The 24,799-nt window shown below is 39.2% G+C and overlaps 1 protein-coding gene across 2 annotated transcripts in view; it reads right to left on the bottom strand.

The window, feature by feature from the left end:
• Positions 1 to 24,799, bottom strand: part of LOC306773437 (ELKS/Rab6-interacting/CAST family member 1-like) — a 164,278-nt gene that overhangs the window by 10,996 nt on the left and 128,483 nt on the right. For both annotated transcript variants that reach the window (XM_079263249.1, XM_079263250.1), the window contains 2 exons: positions 21,876 to 21,983; positions 15,350 to 15,535 (listed from right to left, as the gene is read on the bottom strand). In XM_079263249.1, coding sequence (XP_079119375.1) covers positions 15,350 to 15,535; positions 21,876 to 21,983 — 294 coding nt within the window. The remainder of the gene's footprint in view (positions 1 to 15,349; positions 15,536 to 21,875; positions 21,984 to 24,799) is intronic.

Genomic DNA, 24,799 nt, shown 5'->3' with positions numbered 1-24,799 from the left:
ATATGTCTGTGAGCCACCCCCCGCCCAAACCCTATCCAAGATAGAATACATGTTTTTATTTGATCAAATAAAAGAAAATGACTGAAGGCACATAAGCCACATTTTTAAAATAAATATTGTAACCTCTCGCACAACCTTGAAAAACGACTTCACATTTGTGTGGGTCTGGTTTCATAATGCAGATGTGCAGATGACATCTGCACCACTTACACCATCTCCAAATAATTGTTCCATTGAAATCTGTGAGGTGTTTGTATAAGTCAGAATGGTTTTACAGCCGTTGTGAAGTAAATTCTTCCAGCATGGCGATTAAAATCCACTTGAACTCATTGAGGGAAACATTTCTTCAGCATTATTGCTGGAGAAATGTGTGAAGCTGGACGCCGGCAGCAGCTGCCATTGTGAGGAGTTCAATGCTTCAAATAGAAAGTAGAAAAAAAAACAGCGAGCGTGGAGAGAGGTTTTTGCCGCGTGTTTCTCTTTGTGTGTGAACCAAAATCTTCGTCCTTCCACTGTTGCCACTACTAGCCTGCGTTCGCATAACTGACGACAAACAAAAGGGAGGTGGAAAAGGAAGGTAGCGGCTGAAGTGAGACGGGAACAACACACTCATCAAGGATAAGTGACAATAGCAATAAGACAGGAAGAAAAGAATAAGATTGATAAAAAGATTTACAAGGGCAGAGAAACGGAAAGGAACAGAAAAAGAGGCGGAGGGTAGAGGGATGATCAAAGACAGAAAAATTCAAGGGTGAAAGGAGAGAAAGAAAAAAAGACATTGGCATGTAAAAAGAGTTTGCCTGGTAAAGCCATTAAGCCTGGATTCAATAAATCTGCATAAAACCAGCAGTTTTTCTGTAATGACCAGTGAAGGCCAAAGTGTGTGTGTGTATGTGTGTGTGTGCGGGGCTGCAAAATGGGTATTTGAGTTTTACATGGGAGTGTATCTGACTGTCTCTTATTTTTTTCATCGTTTCTGAGTGTGTATCTGTATTGCAGATATTGTGAGGATGTAGATCTCCATGTCAGGGACAAAATGTTCCATTTATAACATGTCAATCCTGAAAGTTCAGTACAAAGATTAATGAAAGTTAGGGTTCGCTGAGTGGGGGTTACGGTTGGGGTACTTCAGGTCCACAGGGAATAATGCAAGTCAAAGTAACGTCCTCTAAAATGATGAAACACAACTGTGTATGTCTGTGTGTGTGTGTGTGTGTGTGTGTGTGTGTATAATAGTAGTTGAGGACCTCTGTGTCATATTTGCAGAGAAAACAATCAACCTTGGAGCAGGAAGCAGAGCTGCCTAATGAAAGTCTAGAGAGACCCAAGACCACAATGCCGGACAAATGGATGCGTCTAAATCTCCACTCCAGTCTGCCCCCAAACCTCCTCGCCACCTCCTCCATTTCCCTTTCCTCCCTCTACTCCACTTCAAGTCTTACAATTTCATTTGCACACAAACAAAATTCCTTTAAACATCGAAAACACACCATCTCTAACAATGACACAGCATCTGAACTATAGACAGGCTGAAAAATAGACGCCAATGGATGCCAGATGAGGTTTCACGTGTTTAAAAACTTCAAGTTTGGTATTTTAATTGTTGCCATCTTATTTTGTTTTTCTGAAAGCAGATATTTCAAGCAAGAACAGCATGATACACCAACAAAACCATTAAACTTTGTCTATTTCATAAAAAAGACAGATTTATCTACACATGTAACCTGATGATGGTGTCTCTATGGAAGCTGAATCTTTGAGTCTGACCTTTCATGTATGCAATGTCAATTACTTGCATAAATATTGTATTGTACAGAATTAGATAAATCTCTTTTGCAAATAATAATATAATCCTTTATTAGTTGCTCAAAAGAGACATTTTAAGCACTGAGGTAAAGTAACTGAACATATAGACTATCTATAAAAAGTAAACAAGAGTAAAAATCATTATTTAAAAGACAACCATCCCACTTTCAGAGGAAGATTGTGACTGATATAATAAACTCAAGAGGCCCCCTGGTGGCCATTAGTGAGAGTGAAGCAATGCAGTGCTTCATATTGGCATCACTTTTCAGACCTACTGGACATAACGTCCTTTGCTTTTGGGCAGAGGTGTCCAGCTCCGGTCCTCGAGGGCCAGAATCCTGCAGGTTTTCTATGCATCCCTGCTCAGACACACCTGATTCAAATTAATTAGTAGTAGAGCTTAATCAGTTGTGCACGTCATTGGCTGTTTGATCCATTTAGTGGAAGCTAGATGTGTTGGAACAGGAATACATGGGAAACCTGCAGGACAGCGGCCCTCGAGGACCGACTTTGGACACCACTGCTTTTGGGGGTCTATGATTTTAATTACAGTTTTGTAAAGCTGTCCATATATTACCTGAAAAGAAAATGATCAAGCTGGATAACAATGCAAAACCTTGCTGAGGAGTTTATGTAGTAAAAAATAGTAAATAGTAAAAAATCTAACTATATAAGCCGTCATCATATCTCACATCAAGCTAAAATGTCAAAGTTCATGGTTCTCAAACGAGTAAAAACACATTCTTGCTAAAATCTAGTCACTGAAATTTATCAAAACTCTAAAGTGTACAACTTTATGAGTAAATAAGAACACACAAGGGCAATGTTGCCTTCAAAGAAACAGCTGAGTACAAAAAGTATGTGCAGCTTCACATCATGTTATCAAAACCAAACTGTCGCCCCAGTCAAAACCCACACAAACACACGCACACACATTATCAAAGTAGTAAGTACACTTATTTTTAATCAGACCGGATACTCAGATTATACACGCAGACACATGAACGCAGCTGGATTTCCACTTCCATTGTTGCCTTGTATTTACAGTGTACATTATCAGTTGTGATGTTTAAGTTCCAGCTCTGCCCTGTCCTGTTTATGTAGGTCCTGTCAGTCAAAATTCATCCAATCAGTGACCTTAAGACCATGAGAGGTCCACACACACAGAGATACATCAACAGACACACATTGTTCCTGCCAGTCAGTGAAGAGGGCATCGCTTTGCCACAGTGCATCAGGGCGTAGAGCTGGAAAAACAATGATAGAGTGCATTTTAACTTAACTCTTGTATGACATGTCCAAGGCAAAACTAAACTGACTTTGTGTGTATGTGTGTGTGTGTGCAGACATCATTGTACCAAAATAAAATTAGAATGATCACTGTAAAATAAACTAAAGGAAAGAAAGAGGGGCAGCAATTTAACATAAAATATCACTATAAATAATCTTGTCTACTAAAGGTTTTTTATATATATAGTGAAATTTGCTATTTAAGTACGTTTTATTGCCTAACTAAGATCAAAAGCTGGTTTAAGACATTACTTTTATCTTAATATATCAATTTCTATAACAAATATTATTAAATAGTGTATCAGTTATTTTATCTTATTTCCATTTACTGCATCAATTATTTTCTGTTATTTTTTCCTCATTGCCACATGTGATGCAACCATAAAAAGTAGTAAATCGAGGAGTGATCCCACACAAGATTCATACAGTGCATTCAGACTGAAACTCTTAGGCCACATTCACAAGTAATTCAAGATGAATTATCCACATTGCTATAATAATCCGAATGGGAACACAATCTGAGGTCACCTCATGGCCGGCCATAAGTGTGCACAAGCAGCTGAGCCACAACCAGGGTGTTTTCTCGCTCTCCTTTTTGCCTTTGATGTTTACTGAGGAGACGGCAATGCTGCTGTGAGCACAGCTTCAAATCTCAACATCTGTCCTGTCAGTCCAAAGCGCGGCCTTTCAACAGACCTTGACCCAAACAGGGAGCTTTTTAAATTTACAGCTGGCTCTGTGCATACATGACAGTTGAGGGTGTGGTTGCTATTGTAGCCTGTGAACATGACATGAAGGCTCCTAAAGTCTCAAGAGAAGTTTCAGCTACAAGCTGGAAAGGTTGGGGCTGTGTCCAAACGTCCACACTATTCCCCATAAAGTGGTCGTGCCATTTTCTATGGGTGTCCAAATGTCCAGAGAAAAAAGTAGCACACTCAATAATACCCACAATGCATTTTGAAAAGAGCTTTGATGGTCACTAGATGCATTGCAGGCAGGAGCTTAAAATGGTCAGAGTGACAATTTAGAAGTTTTTTAATGGGATAGATATGCAACAAAGAAAAATAAGGTCATAAAATAGTTTGGATTGGATTTGGAATGACATCTTCATGTGCGTCGTGGTTGCTGTGGTGACAGCTGGTATCCGCGGCGAGGAGAAAATAGCCAGCCTTGTGTACAAATTGCCGCCAGATTAAGCGCACTATATACTCTGCTATGAAGTGCAGTTCCATGCAGTAAAGGAGGAGAACAGTGTGGATGTCCAGACACAGGCTGGGAATAACCTGAGATCCAGCCAAAAGGATTCATAAGAGATTATACCTGGAATATAAGTCACATTTGACGGTTCATGTGAAACAATCAAACAGAAATCTGTGACAATATAATGAGACTATGGTTAAGTTGTCTGTAATACATTAACTGGCATGGTCACCAATTATTTGTTATTTAAATGTTGGAAATAAAGTCACCACAGATGCGACTCAGGTGAATCTGAGATGTGCTAATATCTGAACCATGATAGTTAGATTACTAAATGCATTTGTAATTTTAATGAAACATCAGAGGAGCTGCTAAAGTCCTGTATGTGTTGCTCAGCTGAGAGCATGCTGTGTAAGATAGACTGTTTGCTTATTTACATACAGAGCAGACAACAGAGATACAATCACAAGTGGTCACGTAGGACACGCGGTGTTTAAATGTAATTTTTAAGTACTTAAAGTTGCCTACTTGTGATTGGATGACCCAGAATAACATTGGAAAAACAAAGAAAATAACAAACTAAAGGTCCAAACTCTGAGGATCTACTCTATCGTAGATATGTGCTTGTGAAAGTTCAGTAATTGTTGTAGCTGCAAGAAAATTAGTATTTAGAAAAAGGACATTAAAATGTAATTACATTTGATGTATGATGGAGGAAAAAGGCTTTTTTGTGTACAAAATTGCTGTAAATTCAACAGTTCTTTTCTCAATATGAGCTTTACAGGCAGATAGTCTCATCCATAGAAACAAGACTTGCATATTGCTTACTTGCACTACTAAGTTTATTTTAAATTCATTAAAGTCACTGGTGGATGTACCAGCTGTGAAACTGCTCAAAGTACGTGTTGTTTAACTTAGTAACAAACACTTAAACCTGCCACGGTCCACAGTTCACTAAAATAGTGATATGTGACAAGTTTTTAACTGTGTGGCTGGCATTGCAACAGCTTGTAGAGTTTTACACGGTGTGCTTTGACTTACTTTGTCTGAGGTTTCTCCGGTTTGATTTGGCTCAGAAAAAATCACAGCCACTTGCTGGGATCTCTTTAAGCTTTAGTTGACTGTCAAGGGCTGAAAAATTCTTACTGGATTCATAAGTGTAGCGATACAATGTCCAACTCAGCCAATAACACTTCATCCATTTTTATGGCACCAAACAGACAAATGTGCACAGAATGGACTTGAATAGACTCACAGCAACATGCTCTTGTAGGTTTATGAAGACAAACTCTTGAAAGCTTCTCCAAATGGTCAACCAGATAGAAAAACACACATGCACCTAGATAAATGCAAACAGGAAAGAGAGTGTGTGGAAGAATACGATGGCAGTTCTCTTCAGTGCTCATTAGAGACGTCATTGAGTCATAAAAGTTATTATTATGACCATGGCACAGGAGATGACGGAGTAAAACCTCACCATACGAGACACTGTTACTTTTGTAGTTCAGCTCAAGTTAAACAGAAAATAAACACAAAGGAAATAAAGACTAAAACCTGAAGAAAAAAGCCATCAGTTGGACATGTGACAAGTCCTTCCCTTTGCAGAGAAAAGTCACATAAAGACTGACCTTGATAACGTTAAATTCCATCAGGCTGATACTTTGAGGTCTTGCCAAGCAAATGTCAACATGACTGATACAAGAGAGAGTTCAGTCATTGAAATGTCAAATTCAAATAGAAATTACCTCGTTTGCAAAGCTCTACTGCTTTTGCAGTTCAGAGTCGAACAGATGTAAGGGGCCCTGAGCAACCACTGCAGGTACTCTTCTTTAAGAGCTGCGGTTTTAAAAGCAAAAGCTTTCCTAGAAGCATTTTTGACATCCATCACTCACATGTTCACACAGAACAAATATGCTTCCACTTTATCAGATGAATCAATCCTCACTGCCTGCCTGACACATGCGTGAGAAATGCATCACCCGGGTTTAAAGCTTCAAGTCTCCGTCTGTTTATATGCTCTGAGTTTATTATTGGTTTCTACAATGTTTGATCGAGGCTCATACTGCCACTAGGGGCTTTCGCCATGAAATCAATGTCTTACAATGAAAATGATGCTGATTGATTTCTGCTGAGGAAACATGAAAGGCATTTTTGCACAATGAGATTTTTCAGCCGAGACTTCCTACATCATAGACAATAAATAGTTCTCACTGGTGAATAGAGACATTTATTTTTACATCTATGAAATACAAGACGTAGTGTTTGTAGGAGGTTGTTTTTACCCCTTTTTGGGTACCACTTTGTGCTTCATTGAGGATACTTTGTGGACACAGTACATTGCATAAATCCATATACTAAGAAGTCATACACAACAGAAAACAAGAAGCGATTTTGGATTTACATTCAGACTTGTTTGATTAACCAAAACAAGATGGGAAGATATTTTCCAGGTAAATCAATCATTTCAGATTCACATTAAAATACAGCCAAAAGTAATAATGTGGAGTTGCACCTAAAATGAGCTGAATGAGGATTTAAAACCGTTAAACACACATAATTTTCTGCATTACTGGAACGATGAAGTTGGGGACTGACATTTTGCAGCTTTGTATCCAGAGAGAGGCTAGTCCTTTTCATATGGCCTATTCAAGGTGGGACCGTGAGTCCGTTTTTCAGATGTTTTAATATATCGCATAAGTGTAATGGAAACACTTTCTTCGCATTTACGCGTCAACAGATGTGACATAGAGGGTCATGTGACCAGTTCATTTCTGGTAAAGATGGCGTGGAACAATGGTTTTACAATGAATTATGAGGGGAAATGAAGGAGAAAGGCTTTTAAAAGCAGTCACAAAGTAGAAACCCCAAAATAACGCTACGTGCTGTCTTGCATAAGCCGCAATTCTTCTAAGATCTCATAAGCCGGACCAAATTTTATGAGGACTGAGGATTATGTGCAAAACACCTTTCAGTGAAAACACCTGCAAATCGCAATTTCTGTTTATCAAAATTTACAAATATTGCTTTTCTTTTGTGACAAATTGTAACAAATGGTCCTTCTGATCTGAAGTCTATACATCTCCTCTGTTTGGCCAGTAAGAATGAACAAAGGTGAGTAACAATAGCTTAAGAACACTTTTTGTTTTAATCTCGTTGTGAAAAGAGCCACTCCAGGTGTTGTATGTGACATGGACAGCATGTGTTATATAGGCTGAGTGTGTCTGGTGTCAGTCAGAAACTTACACTTCTATTTTATCAGTTTGTACTACAGTACCATAAAGGATTTGATGTTGGTGTGATTCAGCAATCTGTTGCGCCAAGCTAAATCTGAGCTGCAGTCTAGAACAGTCTACCATGAGATGACTAAAAACTTCCAGTTCAATCCGTTGTTAGCAGTCAGTACATACGCAGGCATAAAGAGTTTAATCGTACCTGTAACACGTTCTTCGTCCTGACTCTAAACTCTAAAGTTTTTGGTGCAGACACCAGAAACGTAAACTGAACCATGACTGTAATTCGTTCGTCCCCACCTTGACTAAAACTTTAATTAATATCTCTTGAGGCAGCACTGTGCTGGAATTTTAATGTTATTGCTCATGTATAATCTGTATTATACTTTGGGAGTGTGTGTGTCTTTTTTTCTCCACTAGCTTTATGCACTCAGTAATGAATGCTGCAGTCCGTTTAACTCGTATGTCCCTCTTGGTTACGGGGGGATTCTTGCCTTTTTGTTTATTTACTTAGTGATCTTCTGTAAGACGAGCTAATATAACAGTACTTGATCAAAAAACTAATTTCCCACAGGGACAAATCAGAGTTGCTTGTTAAATATTGATACGTATAAAATAGGGTAAGAGCCTCAGCATGTCACACACTTGCTCACAAGTTGAGATGATAATAACGTAAAACATTTGATGAAAAAGAAGATGTGCATGAGCTTTCATCCTCGTTGGACAATGACTGCTTTGCAGAGTTCACTATTAGTGTGTACAGAAAGTGAACACCCAAATATGGAGGTCTTTCCTTTCTACAAGAGTTGTTTTCAAGAGTTATTGACAATTATTTCAATATCGCAACAATGCCACAAATTTAATGATAAAGAATTAAGAGCACTGAATTAAAAGCACCAGCGCACAAAACTCGAGCTAATATGAATTGTGGTGGGTATAAATGAAAACTTACGGGCCAGTTTGGCAGGTGATGAATGAAGCTAATCATTTTGGTTATTTGTCTTGAAAGAGCACTTCGCTCTCAGACTGCAGGCTTACTTGTGGTTCCCAGAGTCCCAATGGGAGGAGGGGTATTTGGCTAACAGGGCTCTCTCATATGGATCCAGCTCCCAGTTTGGGTTTGGGAGGGAGAAACACTCTCTAACTTTAAGATCAAGCATAAGACTTTCTGTTTTGATAAATCTTATAGTTAGGGGCTGTCTAGCCATCTCTTAGTGATGCTGCCATTTCATTGGCTTAGACTGCAGAGGGATGTCCCATGATCCAATTCCTTCTTATCTCTCCGCACCAATTGCTGCGTGCTTTACAGCTCAACAATACTTTGTTCAGGCAGTAGCACCTGTAGTGTCATTTAGAAACTTTAATTTGGATTTAACCACTTATTTTCTTGTAATATGGCTGGTTACAAGAAAAACATGGAGGAGGAAGAGGAGGAGGGGGGAGGTGACATACAAAGACATACAATATGGTTTGGGTCTTTGGGTCATGAATAGCCAAGATAAAATAGTAATTTACTGTAAGGACTGCCACGTTGACATCAGATAAAATAAATGAATAAAATAAACCATTTCATTGTTGGGACAAAATTTTAAGGTAAAAAAAAACAGAGAAGAGTCCAAAATCCCCTGGACAGTCTGGAGACAGAGGCTGCATTGTTCACAGAAAAGAGAGCAGTGAAATGTGGTTGTTTGGCATTTTCATGAAAAAGATGTAGAACAATTTAGAAAAACATGTATGAATAAATCTGTTTTGAAGCTTTTACAATCTGCCTTATTTCCCCTGAAAAAATGTGTCTAGTATAATTTCTGATCGGCTGGTAATTTCATGAACCAGGCACGCTGGACGGCGACCAAAAGGTTCATTTAGAGCCCTGATGAAAATAGAAAACAGTAGAAAGAGTCAAGAGGAGAGATTTTTTCTTTTAAGACCATTTTACAAAAGACACAGATGAATTAAGACTTTATTAATAACTAATTAATGTAGATTCTGATTCAAGCTTAAATATTTGCTGAGGAACTTCCATCTTTGAGGATGAAAAAAAACATCTTAAGCTTCACTGCTTAGCTTCCAAATAAAACACAAAACCCTGTACTTAATTATGCTGAATTAAAATGTCAGCCTTAAACCATAACTTATAACAATTTAATAAGCGATTTATTTAAAATCTGATGATTAATTTGGCTTTAGATTGTATCCATTGATTTGACCACAGGCAGCATGCTGCTGCTTGCACTGTGAATTACAGCATGATGCAGATACTCTGTTCTTTTACAGAAAAAACAAGAACACAAAAACGCTAAATTTAATTGAAATTGAGAGATCCAGCTTCCTTTGTCGGCTTACGGTCCAGTGGGGCGGTAAAGAGGAAAGTTACATCAGTTGCCGTGTTAGGAAATGATTTAAGCGTGTGACACATCACGTAAGCACCCTGTCAGGTACACAAGCTTCCGATAGTCACTCAGGACTGCTGTGTGTTCATGCTGAGGCATGTGTGAGCGCACGCTTCCAGTATGAGGTTGTGCCTGCGTCCATGTGTGTTTTACATGCTATTTTAGTGTGATTCTAATGGCTTTACAGAGTGCCAGGCATTTTAACAGAGCCAGGGAGAGGCTTGTAAAACACACACACACTCACCACAAGACAGAGCAGAGAGGTTGGCACACTGGAACATGGTGGTCTGGAGGGAGTGTGTGTGAGTGTGTGTGAGTGTGTGTGTGTGTGTGTATTCAGAGGGTCAACCAGGGTGATGGTGACACATGATGAAGGAAAACTGGAAACACTGGCCTGAATGAAAGACTGGTAGTGTGTGACTATGATTGTGTGTAGGCAGGATTAGGGTCTAAAAAATATAAATAAATAAAAACACATGGCGCCAAGTGGCACTGCCTGGTTCAGGGTGGGTTTGGATAGAGAAAGAAGGAAGGGCAGAAAGATGCTAATTGTAATGTCGTTAAGGGAACCATACCCCCAAAGAACATGGCTGGGGAGTATCTAAAAAGCTTAGTAGCTCTTTTAACAGCACCGACATGGAGAATATGAGATGAGAAAAGGCTAATGTTGAAGAATAAATAGGAGATAGTTTAAGCTTCTCACACATTTTCCAAGAAATGAGAATTATGTACTTGTTCTTTAGCTTGCAAGAACATTTAAAAAAATAAAAAGTCTGTATTGGTCCGGACATTTCATACTTTATGAAAACGTCCAGAAGCATCAACTTTCCACTTCACACTTTGCCACGTTAAGCACACCCACCTCAAATGCCCAACCAATCACACAATACTTCTTGTAGCCCCACCGTAGAAAGTTCTGCTGGGCTAATGTGTCGAGAACAAGCTACAAGATGTCCCTGAACATGTCCATGGGAACAAAATGTTCTCGTGGCCTCAAGAACAAGAAAATAGTTCTTGGTTTTTACCGAGTTTCTAAAAGGCAAAAAGAAAAGCTCATGCAGAGCCCAAAAGAACAAGAAGAAAGGCAGGAGATGTTTAATATCTTTAGCTGCCAATACACCTGCATCTAAGCAGAGTCTCACTGTTAAACACATGTATACTAACAAGTATACTAACACTAACCCAAACCCTGCTGCAACCTGTGCAACCCCTTAAAACCCTTAAAGTCATTGAAACCTCATAATGTCTATTTAAGACACACTATAGAACTATAAAATACTATAGAATCACACACTATAAAATCCTCCTATCAACGGCTACATCTGCACCCATCTTCCACCCTACCTGACCTGTTAGCGCTCTTCCGCCAGCAAAAGATGATTCTTGTTTTTTCTTTCTCTCCTTTAATCTTCATGCATGTTTATTGGTGACTCAGTGACGTTGCCTGTTCAAAACAGCCAGTGTGTTTTCTAGCGTGAAGCAAAACTCTGCAGCAACGTCACCGTCCAGATGCAGCGTCCCAGATGAAAAAGTTGTATAGTGCAGTTTCTGAGCCTCTGGACGCTACTGGGTAGCAGTGGCTCCATAAACACACATGATAGATGTCACTGTGTCATCGAACAAGTCTGGAACGCAGAGTTTTAAGGTCAGAAAGTTACATACAGCGTCTTTAAGCCCTAACCTTAACTTTTTGCCAGTGAGAGTAAAGTAGAAAGTGGAAAATATTTGATATTTTTTAGAGTCTCTCACATCAGTCAATGTTTGCGTCCAGTCTTACTACATCATCATGAAGTAACATGAAAACTGATAACTCACCAGCTTTTACATAATTTACTATCTGTTCTATGAAATAAAAAACATCTAAGTACACAATGTCACAATAACTTATTTTAAACACCGGGCCAGCCCAGAGACTTCATAGCTAATTAGAGGTAATTTAATCCCATCTGACAGCATTGATTTGCAGGAAAGTTCCACTCTGCTTCATTCCTCTGGCTGATCCAGTCTAACATTGGCCATTACTATGTTGCACCTGGTATTACAACACATCAATGTCCTTTACACAGAAGTAACAGCACATTTCTGCACTACACATACGGTGTTCATCTAAAAAGGTTGAACAGATTGAAAGAAAAAGGTATATCAATCATGATAAACAATTGTGAAAAATTAAAAAATTTCAGCCCAAAGCAAAAATGTTAATCTGCAGAGGGTATTTTAGGAAAAGTCTGAGGTTTTGGAACCATGAAAGTCTACCTATCAACTGGATATTTTATCCTCACATAAGGAGGGGGGGGTCAGAGAACAGCATGGGAGCACAGCGGCTGCTTCCTCAACTTTGTTTCAGGTGTTGGAGCAACTGATTGTCACTTTTCCCCACCCAGGTTGGTTTATCAGAAGCTGTCAAATCTTGAGCTCAATATTTGCTAATATAGGATTTTCTTCAGAGGCAGCAGAGGGCTTGGATTTTGCTCCACCTGCTGACGCCTCGCGTGGGATGAAAGTATAGTTTATCACCACATGTCCAACAGTAAAGTGGTTTAGATGATTTATTCACCTTCCTCGTCAAAACACGATAAGAGGAAGACACTGCTGTGAGGTGCCTCCTTTTTGTACTGTCACATGGATCAGGCTTCGTAGGAAAATCCCTCATGATTCATTTGATAAAACTGTTCTGCAGCAACATCAGTAAAACAAGACATTTTTTCCCCCTGCAGCACGTTCATATGCTGAGTGAATCAGTATGCAAATCGATGTGCAAAGATACATACACGATGCTGATGTTTGCGTCTTTGCACCACGTCTTGTTTGGCTCACATCCCTGAAACTGCTTGCTGGTCTCACTGGAAAAATCGAACGTGCCTACAATGTGCTGTATGTTGCAGTACCATAGAACACAAAACCAACGCACCTCAGCTGTGAGAACGATGCTTCATCTCAAGCAGACGTAAAAATGATGAAAAACTGGAATGTTTTAGTACATGTGGAGTGGGGGTCTCTTAGGGGCCACTCATCTAGAGGATCCTAAAGCATAAAGACGTGCTTTTAATAAACATGATCTGAAATTACAGGTAATTAAATCAAACGCCATGCATGTAAATACTTATATTAAATTCCTTTACATGAACAGTTGCTGCTTACAACTCTCTACTCTAATGACACACGTTACTCGCCCTCATGCAGTCAGGAAGAGAAGGAGGACCTCATGAATCCATTTTACCGGGACTGCTCATTGAGATGCAGACATTTATCCAGTGTTTGTGATGTTGGATAAAATGATCTGCTATTTTTCTAGCAGCTGCTTAGGTATTTGCCTTAAATGAAATTTTCATGTTTTCTGCATGTGTATTTTATTCTGTATGAATGAGGAAAGTTAGTGAATCTCAGATATTCTTTTGTGTGAAGCTCACGAGCAACTGTTTAAACAGTTTAGGTACTTCTGCTTTAATTTCTCCTTTTGTACTGTCAACAAAAAGTAAATTAAAGATCAGGGATGTGTTTTTGCTGTTTTTAAAATTATCCTTTTTTTGTACAATTAAAATTTATCCTATTTATCACATGTCATTTACTTATCATATATGATCACCAAATGATTATAGAAGTTTTGGCAAAGGAAGCTGCAGATTGTAGCACAAAAACAGTCTTCAGGTTCATTTTAACAAATGGAACAAAGACAAAAAAAACAAGTAAAGCTAAAAACATGCAGCATGTGTGACAAAAGAAATTCTCTATGTAAGTGATTTTTAGTGGAACAGAAAGTATTTCATTTTTAATTTTTAACCCCACTTGTAAATGCATCTTGCCACAAGCATAGTTTGCTTCGAATACTATAATAAAACAAAACAAAAACAAAAGCAAAAGCCCAGAAATCTAAGGTAGAAAGAAAATCCTTCAGGCTGCATTCGGTCTTGTTAGATGAGCTTTTAAAACAGCCCACATAATCAGTTTTAATAGAGCCTGTTTTTCTTTTGAAAACAGAGAAGTCCGGCATCCAGACCGCAGAATAAGCTCGGCATTTTCTTAATGAAAACAGGCCGACGGTGAAAAATATGTCCAATGATTTTCTGTCTGTGAAAGTCAACCAGATCATTTAATCTGCACGGCGATCAGATGACAGCTTAATTGTCGATTTCGAAATTTTATTTGAGGTGACAGCAAGCCATGCAGCGCCGTATGGGAAGCGCCCATACGTAACAGAGACATTTCCCAGCATTAAGACATACAATAGGGCTTTCATGAAGACTGTAGGAAACTAGTACGCTAACCACACACTCTGTCACAGAGCTGCGTGAGCATCTGTGTGTGTGTCTATGGTTACCGCTTTCAGTGTATACCACATGTAGCGACGCTGTATTGCCTGATATGTTTTCAATATGAAGGAAGAGAGAGGAAACCATGATGTTTAAATTGAATAATATGATTTTTATAGTGAATGTCTGGAAAACAAAAGTGGTTACTATGAAAATGCATCTACCTTAAAGGTGGAGTATGTAAGATTGTCAATATTTTCAAAATAAATTAACTAATAAAATAACTACAATCATAATTAGAAAGTTTTTTGAACATGTGGGTTCCAGTCTGTCCATATTTGATGCGTTATTAAATTACAAGTTTAATTAATCACAAATGACAAAAAGCACTTTTTTTTACTGGTAGGCAAACATTTAAGAAGGGTCTTTGTCATTAATTAAACTTGTAATTTAATAACATCAAATATGGACAGACTGGAACCCGCATGTTTAAAAAAAAACTATCTAATTATGATTGTAGTTATTTTATTAGTTAATTTATTTTGAAAATATTGAAAATCTAACATACTTCACCTTTAAGCTGACCATGTCGATTTTTGCTCTAATTTGCTTTCTCTTCCTCTCTCTCTCTCTCTCTCTCTCTCTCAAACGCGACACTTTCTGCAGTTAAAATAAATGTTCTGCTCTTCTCATCGATCCATTCTATATATATGTAACTCTCCCCTCGGCTGCCAAAAGCTCGAGACAGAGTTTACTCCCTGTACGGCAAAATAAAATGTCTGAACAAGTATTTGTTCAGGAGCCAGGCTCCTGTCGTCAGATGACCTGCTGGAGTAAATCTTTTCAGTAATGTCAAAGGAGGCGCCAAAAACCTGCCAGGCCGGCAAGAGTGTGCCCTGTGCTTCTACGCACATCCACACAGTTGCAGACACACACAAACTCACACGTCATCACATTCAGTATGCAGAAACATGCACCCAAACACACATAAACGATAAATGGGGAGTTACAAAATGGCCTCACTTCTTTCCATATTTTAAAAAATGGAGGAATATCTCTCTTTTCCCTCTTTTTTGCTGATACACACACACACACACACACACACACACACACATTGGAAATAGTCTTTTTTCCCCCCTTTCATTAGACAGACACACAGTCGCACACATACGAGCCATCTCACCTGTTCCTGCGTCATGCTGTGCAGCTGCGTATGCCAGGAGGCGGGGTCAGAGCGGTGATAAGCAGGGGGCGGGGCGAAGTCCTGCAATATGATTGGGTCTCGCTCCTGACACAGAGAGGTCAGGTGACTGATGTATAGCTTCAGTTTATTGCGATTTTGATTGAGATCCAGGAGAGGAGAGAGAATCTGAGGAAGGGACACAGAAATCTTTTAATACAACAATAAATAAACAAACTAAAATACACATTTGCTGAAGGTTTTTGCTGGCATACATGTTGGGAAAACAGACGGCCATGCAGAAGTATGTGAGGTCAAAAAAATGTCTGAGTTATGATTGAAGTTTGAAAATCAAATGGCAAACATAAAGTAAGGAAATGGGAATAATTTCTGACACTGAAATCTGTCAGCTAACGTTTCTCAGGCAGGGCAGCAGCACGCCGTCTGGCTTTCAGAACGAACAATGAGCTGATGGAGAAATAATGAGACGGCGAAAAAGGTGGTCAACGGTTGTAAAGATGAAAAGAACAGAGGAAAAAACTGGACTACATGGAGGCTTCTTATCCAGTACTGAAAAACCTAAAGGTGCTGCTCATCAGTTTTCCCCAGACACGACTCAACATTCGCACATTTTCACAGGGAGCCCTAAAGAAGGCTGGGTCTACATACGTCTGGCGTTCCATCTCTTCTCTGAGCTCTCTCCAGCTAGTAAAAGTCAATCCAATGTGGACTCTTTGTCTTATCTCTTCCTTTGTCAATTTATTTCTTTTCCTCTCTTCCTCTGATAACATCTTCTTGGGTTTCTTTGCTGAATTAGCCATGATGGGCGCACAAAACGACCAGTGTGTTGAGGTCCAGTAGCGAGAGTGTGATGCAGCGCTGTAAAGCAGCTGTCACTTGGGCTGAAACACGTAGTTATGAAATGCAGTTTCTCAGCCCCAAGATGCTCTTTGGATAATGACGGCTCCAGGAATGTGTCTAATGAATGTCAGCCTGCCATAAAAACAAGCCAGAAGTAGAGGTAACTTTTAAAGTCGGAAACATAAGTAGTAGTGCTTTACAAAGCTATGTTATTCTGGCATCATTTGCATATTCTGTAAAATTAATTAAATGCGTAGCTTGAATAAAAAGATTGGTTTTGCCTGTGTCTAAAACAATATGACAGATATAAAAGTGTAGACAAATAGGATTTTTTTTTTTTTTTTAAACCTTGAAAAATGTGGCTCTTTAAACAACAAAACCTTTCAGAAATCCCAAGAAGTAGAGTCAACAAACTGAGAGGCATCATTGTGACACAGTTTATCCACACTGTAATTCACCGGTGTTTATGAACCTGAGCAGTATACACCTGTCTTATTTTTTCCTTTTGCTTGTTTATATTCCATTCTTAGCCTCCATTTTTATTCCCAAAAACATGGTAAAAATGAATTTTCTGCTCTTGACAGCATTTTATATAAGCAGATGATATAATATGCAATTTAGCTGCTGCAAATATATACATATGTGTTTACATATGCTAACTTACATTATGAAAATGAGTGTGTCTGTAAATGTTTTTGTATCTGCAGATGGCTAGCGTGGGAACAAGGTTGAGGGAAGTAAAAAAGATACATGCATTTAGGGTCTAAGAGACAGGACCTCCCTCGGCGACATCCACATGCATACATACACAGATAAGACATACCGACCACAATATTCTCCTTGGGGAATACCAGGATTTAAGTGCAGAGGAGGCATGTTAAGAGGGCTGTTAGTGTGAGTCTTTCAAGTGTGTGTTTGTAAAAGTAAATTCAATCCCTGCTGTGTCTGTCTGCACCCTGTGTTCTGTGCTCATCGTCACTCGGCATACACAGTTTGGAAGGTAGGATCCCTTCATTCAGCACGGTAACATCATCCAGGCTGCCTGAATTCAACCTCTGTGTGTTAATCTGCAGATTTCTTTAGTATTTATGTATGAGAACTGGAAACACTGCTGTTCACTCTTTATTATAGATTCATTTTATTTAGATAGGTGTTGCAAAAATATAATAAATGTAGAGTTACTATAAATGTAGAGTTGTTGTGCATCAATAACAATTTCTGATCAACCATATGGTCCTGATTTATTGGCATCTCCGCTTTAAAGTATTATCTCAGAAAAACCAAAGCATACTTTTTCTCAGTAGTGCTATAAATCTTTGGTTCCCAACCTGGAGTGAAGTCTCTGACCCCCAAAGGGGTCCCCAAAGAGTACACAGGGACCTGTGAGGTTTTAACTGTACAGAGCTCATGTAAGAGATGTCTTGGGAACCTGACAACACTAACTTTTGAAAGCAGGGCATCGTGTAAATAAATCAAGGTCATCAAAATATGCTTCAATGATTTTCAAAACATATAAGTTATATAAGCATGGTTTAGGATACCAAAAAGTTTATGAAACTAAGATCAGCAACCTCCACGTCCCCTGGTAAAAGTGAAAAAGCTGCAGACTGCTCAGTCAGATGTCACTGGAGACATGTTTTCTAGAGGTACTACCGATGACACAAAGCAAGCAGTGTCATGATAAATCACAATCTATACAGCCAGAGTCTTGATTCGGCTAGTAATGTGGAGAAAGACAGATTCAGAGCTTCAATTCTCACGACAATACCAGTGGATATTCTTTGCCAGTGTCATGCAGTTATTTGTCTGTCATTTAGTGGAAAATCTGAAAAAAATCTTGATGAATTTTGGCCATATTCCATACGTAATATACATTACTTTTAAGTAGTTTTGTATCAAAGTTCCCTTTACTTTGAAAGACATGCTAATATTTTATATCAAACTGTCACAAGACAATTTTGACACTTCTAATGTCATAAAAAACAACATAAAAAACATTGTTTTTTTGTTTTGCTTTGTCTTGAATAATGTTTGAACTTCTCAGAAGAACAGTAGAAAATGTTCTTTATTCTCTTTGGACAGCTACCAACTTCAGCTGTCACTTAACACACAGAGAGTGTGTAAATACTCTGCATGCATGTTATTGTTCAATAACTTCATGTGTCTGACAGCTCTGACAATCCAGTGCAAAGAGGTGGATATGGGTGGTGATTGTGGTGGATAATCTGTGCATGCTCTTATTTAGCAATAGAAGCGGATAGTAAATCAAAGTATTTGTCACTTGCGATTCTGAGTCCTCACCTTATTCACTACTTAAACAAAACACACACACATGCACAGAAAATGTAATATTGTAATATATTTTTCCAAACAATCTCTAGTGGCCACGTGTAACACCTACTTGGATCACAACTGGTTGTTTCTTGTATTCATAAATGCAGACGCTAATTACATACAGCCTTATATACACTATGAACTAAAACTAAAAATAGGAACTAAAAATAGGAAACAGTCCATAACAAATTATATTACTGACCATTTCCCTTCAGTAGACAGAAAAAAAGCAAGCAGGGAAGCAAAGAGAAAATGATGGTGTTAAAGACTGCAGAGATGTTTCCCAGTCTGTGTTTCAAAACATCTCTGTTACTGTAAGTTAGCTGCAATGCAACAAGAACTGATGTAGTATATATATATAAAAAAAAAATGAAGACATTTCCCATGATTTGGCTTTTCTACACTAAAAATAAACTCAACATCTGCGCTACAGCTGTTCTTTCACACTTTCTAATTCATATTATTCTGTCAAACAGCTTAAAAACATCCCTGTCCACACTTTCCAGACCTGCAGCAAAGCTTGGAGGATCAAATGCAAGACAAATGAGAAACAGGCAGAAAGAATGAAGGGAAAGATTGGTGATATAAGGAAGACATCTGGAGAAAGATAACAGCAGTGCTCTTTCTTTTTCAAGATCTGTCTAAGTGAAAAATGACACTGAGGAATAAAAGCATAAAATATGAGCTAAAACTTCAGAGTCTTTTCAACACTTTGAATTTTGCCATTTTTCTTCGGAACAAAATATTGTGCATCTATGTTTCTATAGTCAACAAATGTAGTGTGTGTGGTTAATGAGTCTGTGGTGCTTTCCAGCGTCTCACTGTACTATGAAACCGTCCCAGAGGAGACATCACTTTTTACAGCACTGTGAGTCAGTGTGTTTGTGCAGCTTTATTAGCCTCCCATGCATCCTGACTAGATTCTTACTGTCCGATGAAAGAACTCTGAGGAGAGACATTCAGATAGCACTGCTGACCGGCCTTTTTGTTTAAGAAAAAATCATCTGCAGTCAAGTGATGCGGTGAAATCTTTTCTTTTATTCTACAGAGAGACTTGTGCATTAAAGCAGAAAGGCAGATATTTGTCCAAGAAAAGCATCTTAGTGGAGTCATAAAAAGTCCAACTTTATCTGCAGGCTCGACCAATCGGGGAGGCAAATAATGCACACAAAAAGTAAACTACAAGCAGTCAGAGAGCGCAGGCATTTGCCAAGTGATTCTAATAATGCTAGTGATCGTGGACATTATTTTTTTAGTAAGAAGCTCTAATGGCAAAATTATTCCTCCCCATAGCAAAGAATCTTTTATAAAATTCCTGAACGCAGACGGTGATCCAGATCACCCCAAACATCTAAACACTGGCTCCTTATTCCATCTGTGAGATTTGCTGAAAATGTGATCAAAATCTGTCCATAACACTTTGAGTAATGTATCTTATGTATGCCATGATTTTTTTTTTGAGTAAAAAACGGCTAAACAAGAAGAAAACATCTTCCAGGCATTACAATCTGACCTCTTTTAGAAGTTGCTGACATCTGACGCTCCAATAAACTGTACTGGCCTTTTCTCACAGACACATTTCCACAATAAATTACTGTAATAAAGAGTTAGAGTGAATATTTCTCTATTAATAAACTAACAGAGCAAACGTCTTGTTAAAATCAACCAGAAGTAGGATCTTCAAAACATGGGCCATTTGATGCAGGTTTAAATGCTGATTAAAAACCTTTCCAGCCAAATTCTTAAAACAAAAGATAACTTGCAATAGTTTAGTTGCAGCTAAAAATCTTTAAACAGATTTTACTGCATGAAAAGTCAGTTTTAATTGGCAGAACCTTCACAAACCAAAATGCTGGAAACTTTTAGAAACCCTGTGTTTTTTTTCTAAGTTATGCATCTCACATAACTAAAAACCATTAAAAATGTAAAATACCATTAAATGTTCTGAACAATGGCCGGTGTGTGTTGAAACTACTCTCCTGTGTTTCTCCGCAGCAGCTGTCTCTGAAGCATTTCATTCTCCGACTGCTGCACAGAATCCCCTCACAGAAAGACACACAATCACTCAGTGTTTGGATGAAATGTGCTATGGCAAATTACCCACCTTACACACCAAGAAGAGGGTGTGTGCACATGAAACAACTCATAGACACAGAGAGAAAAAGGGGCGGTGTATATGGGTTGTGTGCGAGCTGGCTGGCCTGCCTTTCTCAGCAGGGAGGTGCTACCTCTAATTAATAAGAAGGGTCAAACTTAGATCCGATGGTGAACCTTTGTGCTTTTAGCATCCCGATGGGAAATCCCTGCAGAGGAACTGAGCAGCACTAAAAGCAGCATGTGCTCCTCATATGTGGCGCTGCACTCTCAGTAAACCGATACATCCTTCTACTTAAATCTGGCAGAAAGTTATTATTTTCAGCACTGCGCTGTTTCGAAACTTTAATGTACTTCATAGGATGAGGTGACCTATCCAGATTATTAAATCACCGAAACATGTAGATTTACTTTAAAACAAAGCTAACGCAGGGGATTTATGTCTGAAGAAGGATGATTTTAGATTTCTTGTGTCATGATGGATTAGTAGTAGTAGCTTTTTTCCCTTCTCGCTTGACTCAAAAGTTGTCAAGTAGCTGCCATCACTGATCTGAAATACTGAACAGTCCCATTGTATGCCAAAACATGTCAGTGAAGATTCTAAGGAAAAATCCTCCCTTTTGAGTTGACAGTTTGGCAGTGTGATGAAGCCTTTAGATTTACCTCCAATATTGTGCACACTAAAGGGAAACACAGTGAGAACAGAAATAAAGGTGCTACAATTGACATGAAAGTATGAAAGAAAGATGAGGAAGACTGACAGAGGCGCAAAGGCCCTTTACAAAAATGGAAAAACGATTATCAGACACTGAAAAAAGGATGCAGAGGGTTGAAGATTTGAAACTATAGCTGCAGAGATGAGAAAAAAAAAACACTTTCAAAGCACAGTAACATCACAAACGGATGAAACGAAAGTCAGAGAAGACGAATGGCACGACGAGGACATCCAAACACGACCGGTTCCAGAGAATACGCTCACCCTTCTGTACAAAACGGTGGACTGAGGGTGAGAAAGAAGGCATGTGATTGGCTATGCCCAAATTCCCTCCTCGTCGTCCTATGGGTTAGTTGGGTCCAGACGCAGCGTGAGTTCAGAGAAAGCCGGAAGTTAGTTGGGGAGAGATACTGTGAGAAGAGCGTAAGCTGGAGTTGGTTAAAATACTGGCTGGTTATGTAACAACACGACATCAGCAGAGAAATTACTCTGAAATGTGCCTCCTGCTTTCACATGACGTCTCACCTGATCGGGCGAGGGCTTGTGATTGTTAGGTTGCTCTGAGTTTGGAGACGCCACCTTCAAATGGTCGTCCTCGTAGTTGTCCGCCATCAGCTTCATCCTGTTCTGTGTCTGCAGGGAGAAAAACGAAACCCATTACAAGAAGCTTTGATTTCTTTTCAGAGGGGGAAAAAACGTATTTCAGGGAGCATCGTGAGGAGTGTGTGATGTCTAGTGTTCAGCTTTTTGTGAGGTAAATTTGCAGTTAGGAAGAACGGCGACGTTTTGGACGACCGCCATTAGCTTTGCCTTGACGAATGCACGAATGCCTCCAAATCATCCATCTGCTTTTGAGTTTAAAATACCAGGTACTTGAATTGTGCACATTTCAAACGCGTTCGTGCACAAACACACACACCAACAATCACACACACCGCCTGTGCCTTGCCACCTGTTGTGTAGCTTGTTAACTACTGCAGAAGAATAACAGGCTTGTTAACTTGTCACTTGGGAGGAGGTCCACAAAGACTGATATTAGACTGTACACACACAGAGCTGTAAATCACCTCACACACACACACACACACACACACACACACAGACATATTCACACTTCCAGAAACATTTGCATACAATCTGGAAACTTTTGCCCCTTTTTCTTGTCTTGCTTCATCTCTTAAACTCTTCCTGTCTTTCCTATCCGTATATTCTTCCCTCCTTCTGTCTTTTGTCCTCATTTCACTGCTCTGTGTGTTTCACACGTTTTAGTTATACTTCAGGCTTTCCAGTAGGCCTGTAAAGAGCGGGAGGGTTAGAGATAAAAGGCAAGGAATGCGTGAATCTAAATCTGTCGGTCTTGTACAATCTAAATCCTGTTAGCCTTTCGCTGAGCCCTGCGAGGAGCCGGGACTTAAAGAGACCAGACAGAGTTCGTGTGTGTGTGCGTGTGTGCAACTGTGCAACACAGACTGAATAGATCAAGTGAAATTTCATACATGTTTGTCTGAAAGCTTCAATAAGAGACTATAGAGGAATAATCATGTTTCTGAAATCAATCAATGGGGGGGTCCTACACATAATTATGTAATAATGAATATGATACATATCATTGTTGATTCATGGATTGAACAAACTGAAGATATATCTTTGGAAAAATATTTTCCACTGGTTCTTACAGTACAAGGGACAGTCGTCAACATCTCTTTTATAACCAAAAGTGATGGATTAGAAAATTCCAACTAAAACATGCTCAATTAAAGAGATCTCAGCAGGGCTGAATTTCTTCGACTGGTTTTAAACGCATCTACAGCAACTAGTCTGCACTCGCGAAGTCTCCGAAGTTGTTTCAATGCAATACTGTTTTACATCTGAATGACTGATGACAAACAAGCTGTACTAAATATTGGGTTTAAATTTTTCTCTCATTTTCTCTCAAGTGGCAACTAAACTCTTATAGTTTAAGAATGAATCCAAAGAGAAAAAACAGCATAAAGGCAAATAGTGACGACTGTGGGAATAACACACCATGAATGGGAGAGGAAGACTAGATTTAGTGGGATCATGTTGCAGTCAGCAGAGTTATGTTTTAACAGACTTCAAAACTGATATGACAAGAAGACCAAAAGCCTCACACCCAAAGTGGGGCTCAAACCCACAACCCTGAGATTTAGAGTCTCATGTTCTGCCAACTAAGCTAGCCAGGCCATGTGAGCTACTAGTACTACTCACTAATACACATCTGGTAATCTTTGGTCCTAAATGCACAACAAAAAAAATACATAATTAAACCAAAGATGAATTATTTTGCAACAACAGAGACTAATACCATCATCCAGCAACACAAATAGAATTTAAATACTGAAATATGCATATATTAAGCCCACCTGCACCTTTAGCTTCAAAATAAAATTTCTTTTATGCTGTATTTCAAAAGAAAAAGGTCTAGCCCATATTATATTACCAAGAAGTCTCTATATATTACCAGTTAGTTTTGCAAACTCTTGCCAGCCTCTAAGTCTAGGATTCGCATGATTAATGAATGCCACTTTTTATAAAACACTGAGCTTTCCGGGATCAGGCGGCAACCTGCGGCAGTAAAAAGTGAAGCCTATGCGGAAGTGCATAAAACTGCAGTTCCCCCCTCATCCTCTAGGGGCTGGGTCCAAAACAGAGCAAATCCCCATAGACTCCCATGTTAAAAAGACCAACTTCACGGCAGAAATGTTCACATGTTTACAGCCTGGTTCAAAAATCCATTTTCGGTTTATAGGTCAGGTTTACCTTCATGACAACTGTGGGGGGAGTAAAAATTTTTTTAACTCGCCCGTCTAAAAGTAATTTAATCTCAAAGTTCGGCATATTTAGGGGCGTGTCCTTTTGATTGACAGGTACCAATCTCCGGCTTCAAGTCAGAAGAACAAAGAACAACCGCGGTTTTTAAGCTTTAGCCCACTTACCTCCGTTAGCTGGTTAGCTCCTGTTATCTCCAGGTTTGCTTGGTTAGCTCTTAGCCACAGAAAGCTACCTCTCAGCTCCACCTCTTTGCCCGTATTTGTATTTTCGGGGTGAGAGGATGCGCATGACGCTACCAAGATGACAATGGTAGGAACCGCCCACCGAGCTTCAATTCAGGTGACATCATTTTGTTTTTCTACAGCATTGTTTCAGCACAACTTCTATTTGTCAGAGGCTCCGTCCAGCTTTTTACATATAGTCTATGGTTGACAAACATCAATCCTTTACTGAGCAGCTGGGCCCCAAAATGTGCTACACCCAACGTGGGGCTCAAACCCATGACCCTTAAGAGTCTCATGCTCTACCAACTGAGCTAGCCGGGCTGATGTGGCCTGCAAACATACCTTCCCACTCGTCTACTCAAGTACTCCCACCGTTTGGTGATTGTTTTTGGAGTTACGATGAGGTCAAAGTAAAATGAAAGCAGCTACAAC

This window comes from Telmatherina bonti (genome assembly GCF_933228915.1).
Source record: "Telmatherina bonti genome assembly, chromosome: 23".
Classification (NCBI taxonomy): domain Eukaryota; kingdom Metazoa; phylum Chordata; class Actinopteri; order Atheriniformes; family Telmatherinidae; genus Telmatherina; species Telmatherina bonti.
The sequence above is the reverse complement of the archived record's forward strand: the minus strand, read 5'-3'. Positions and strand labels throughout refer to the sequence as shown.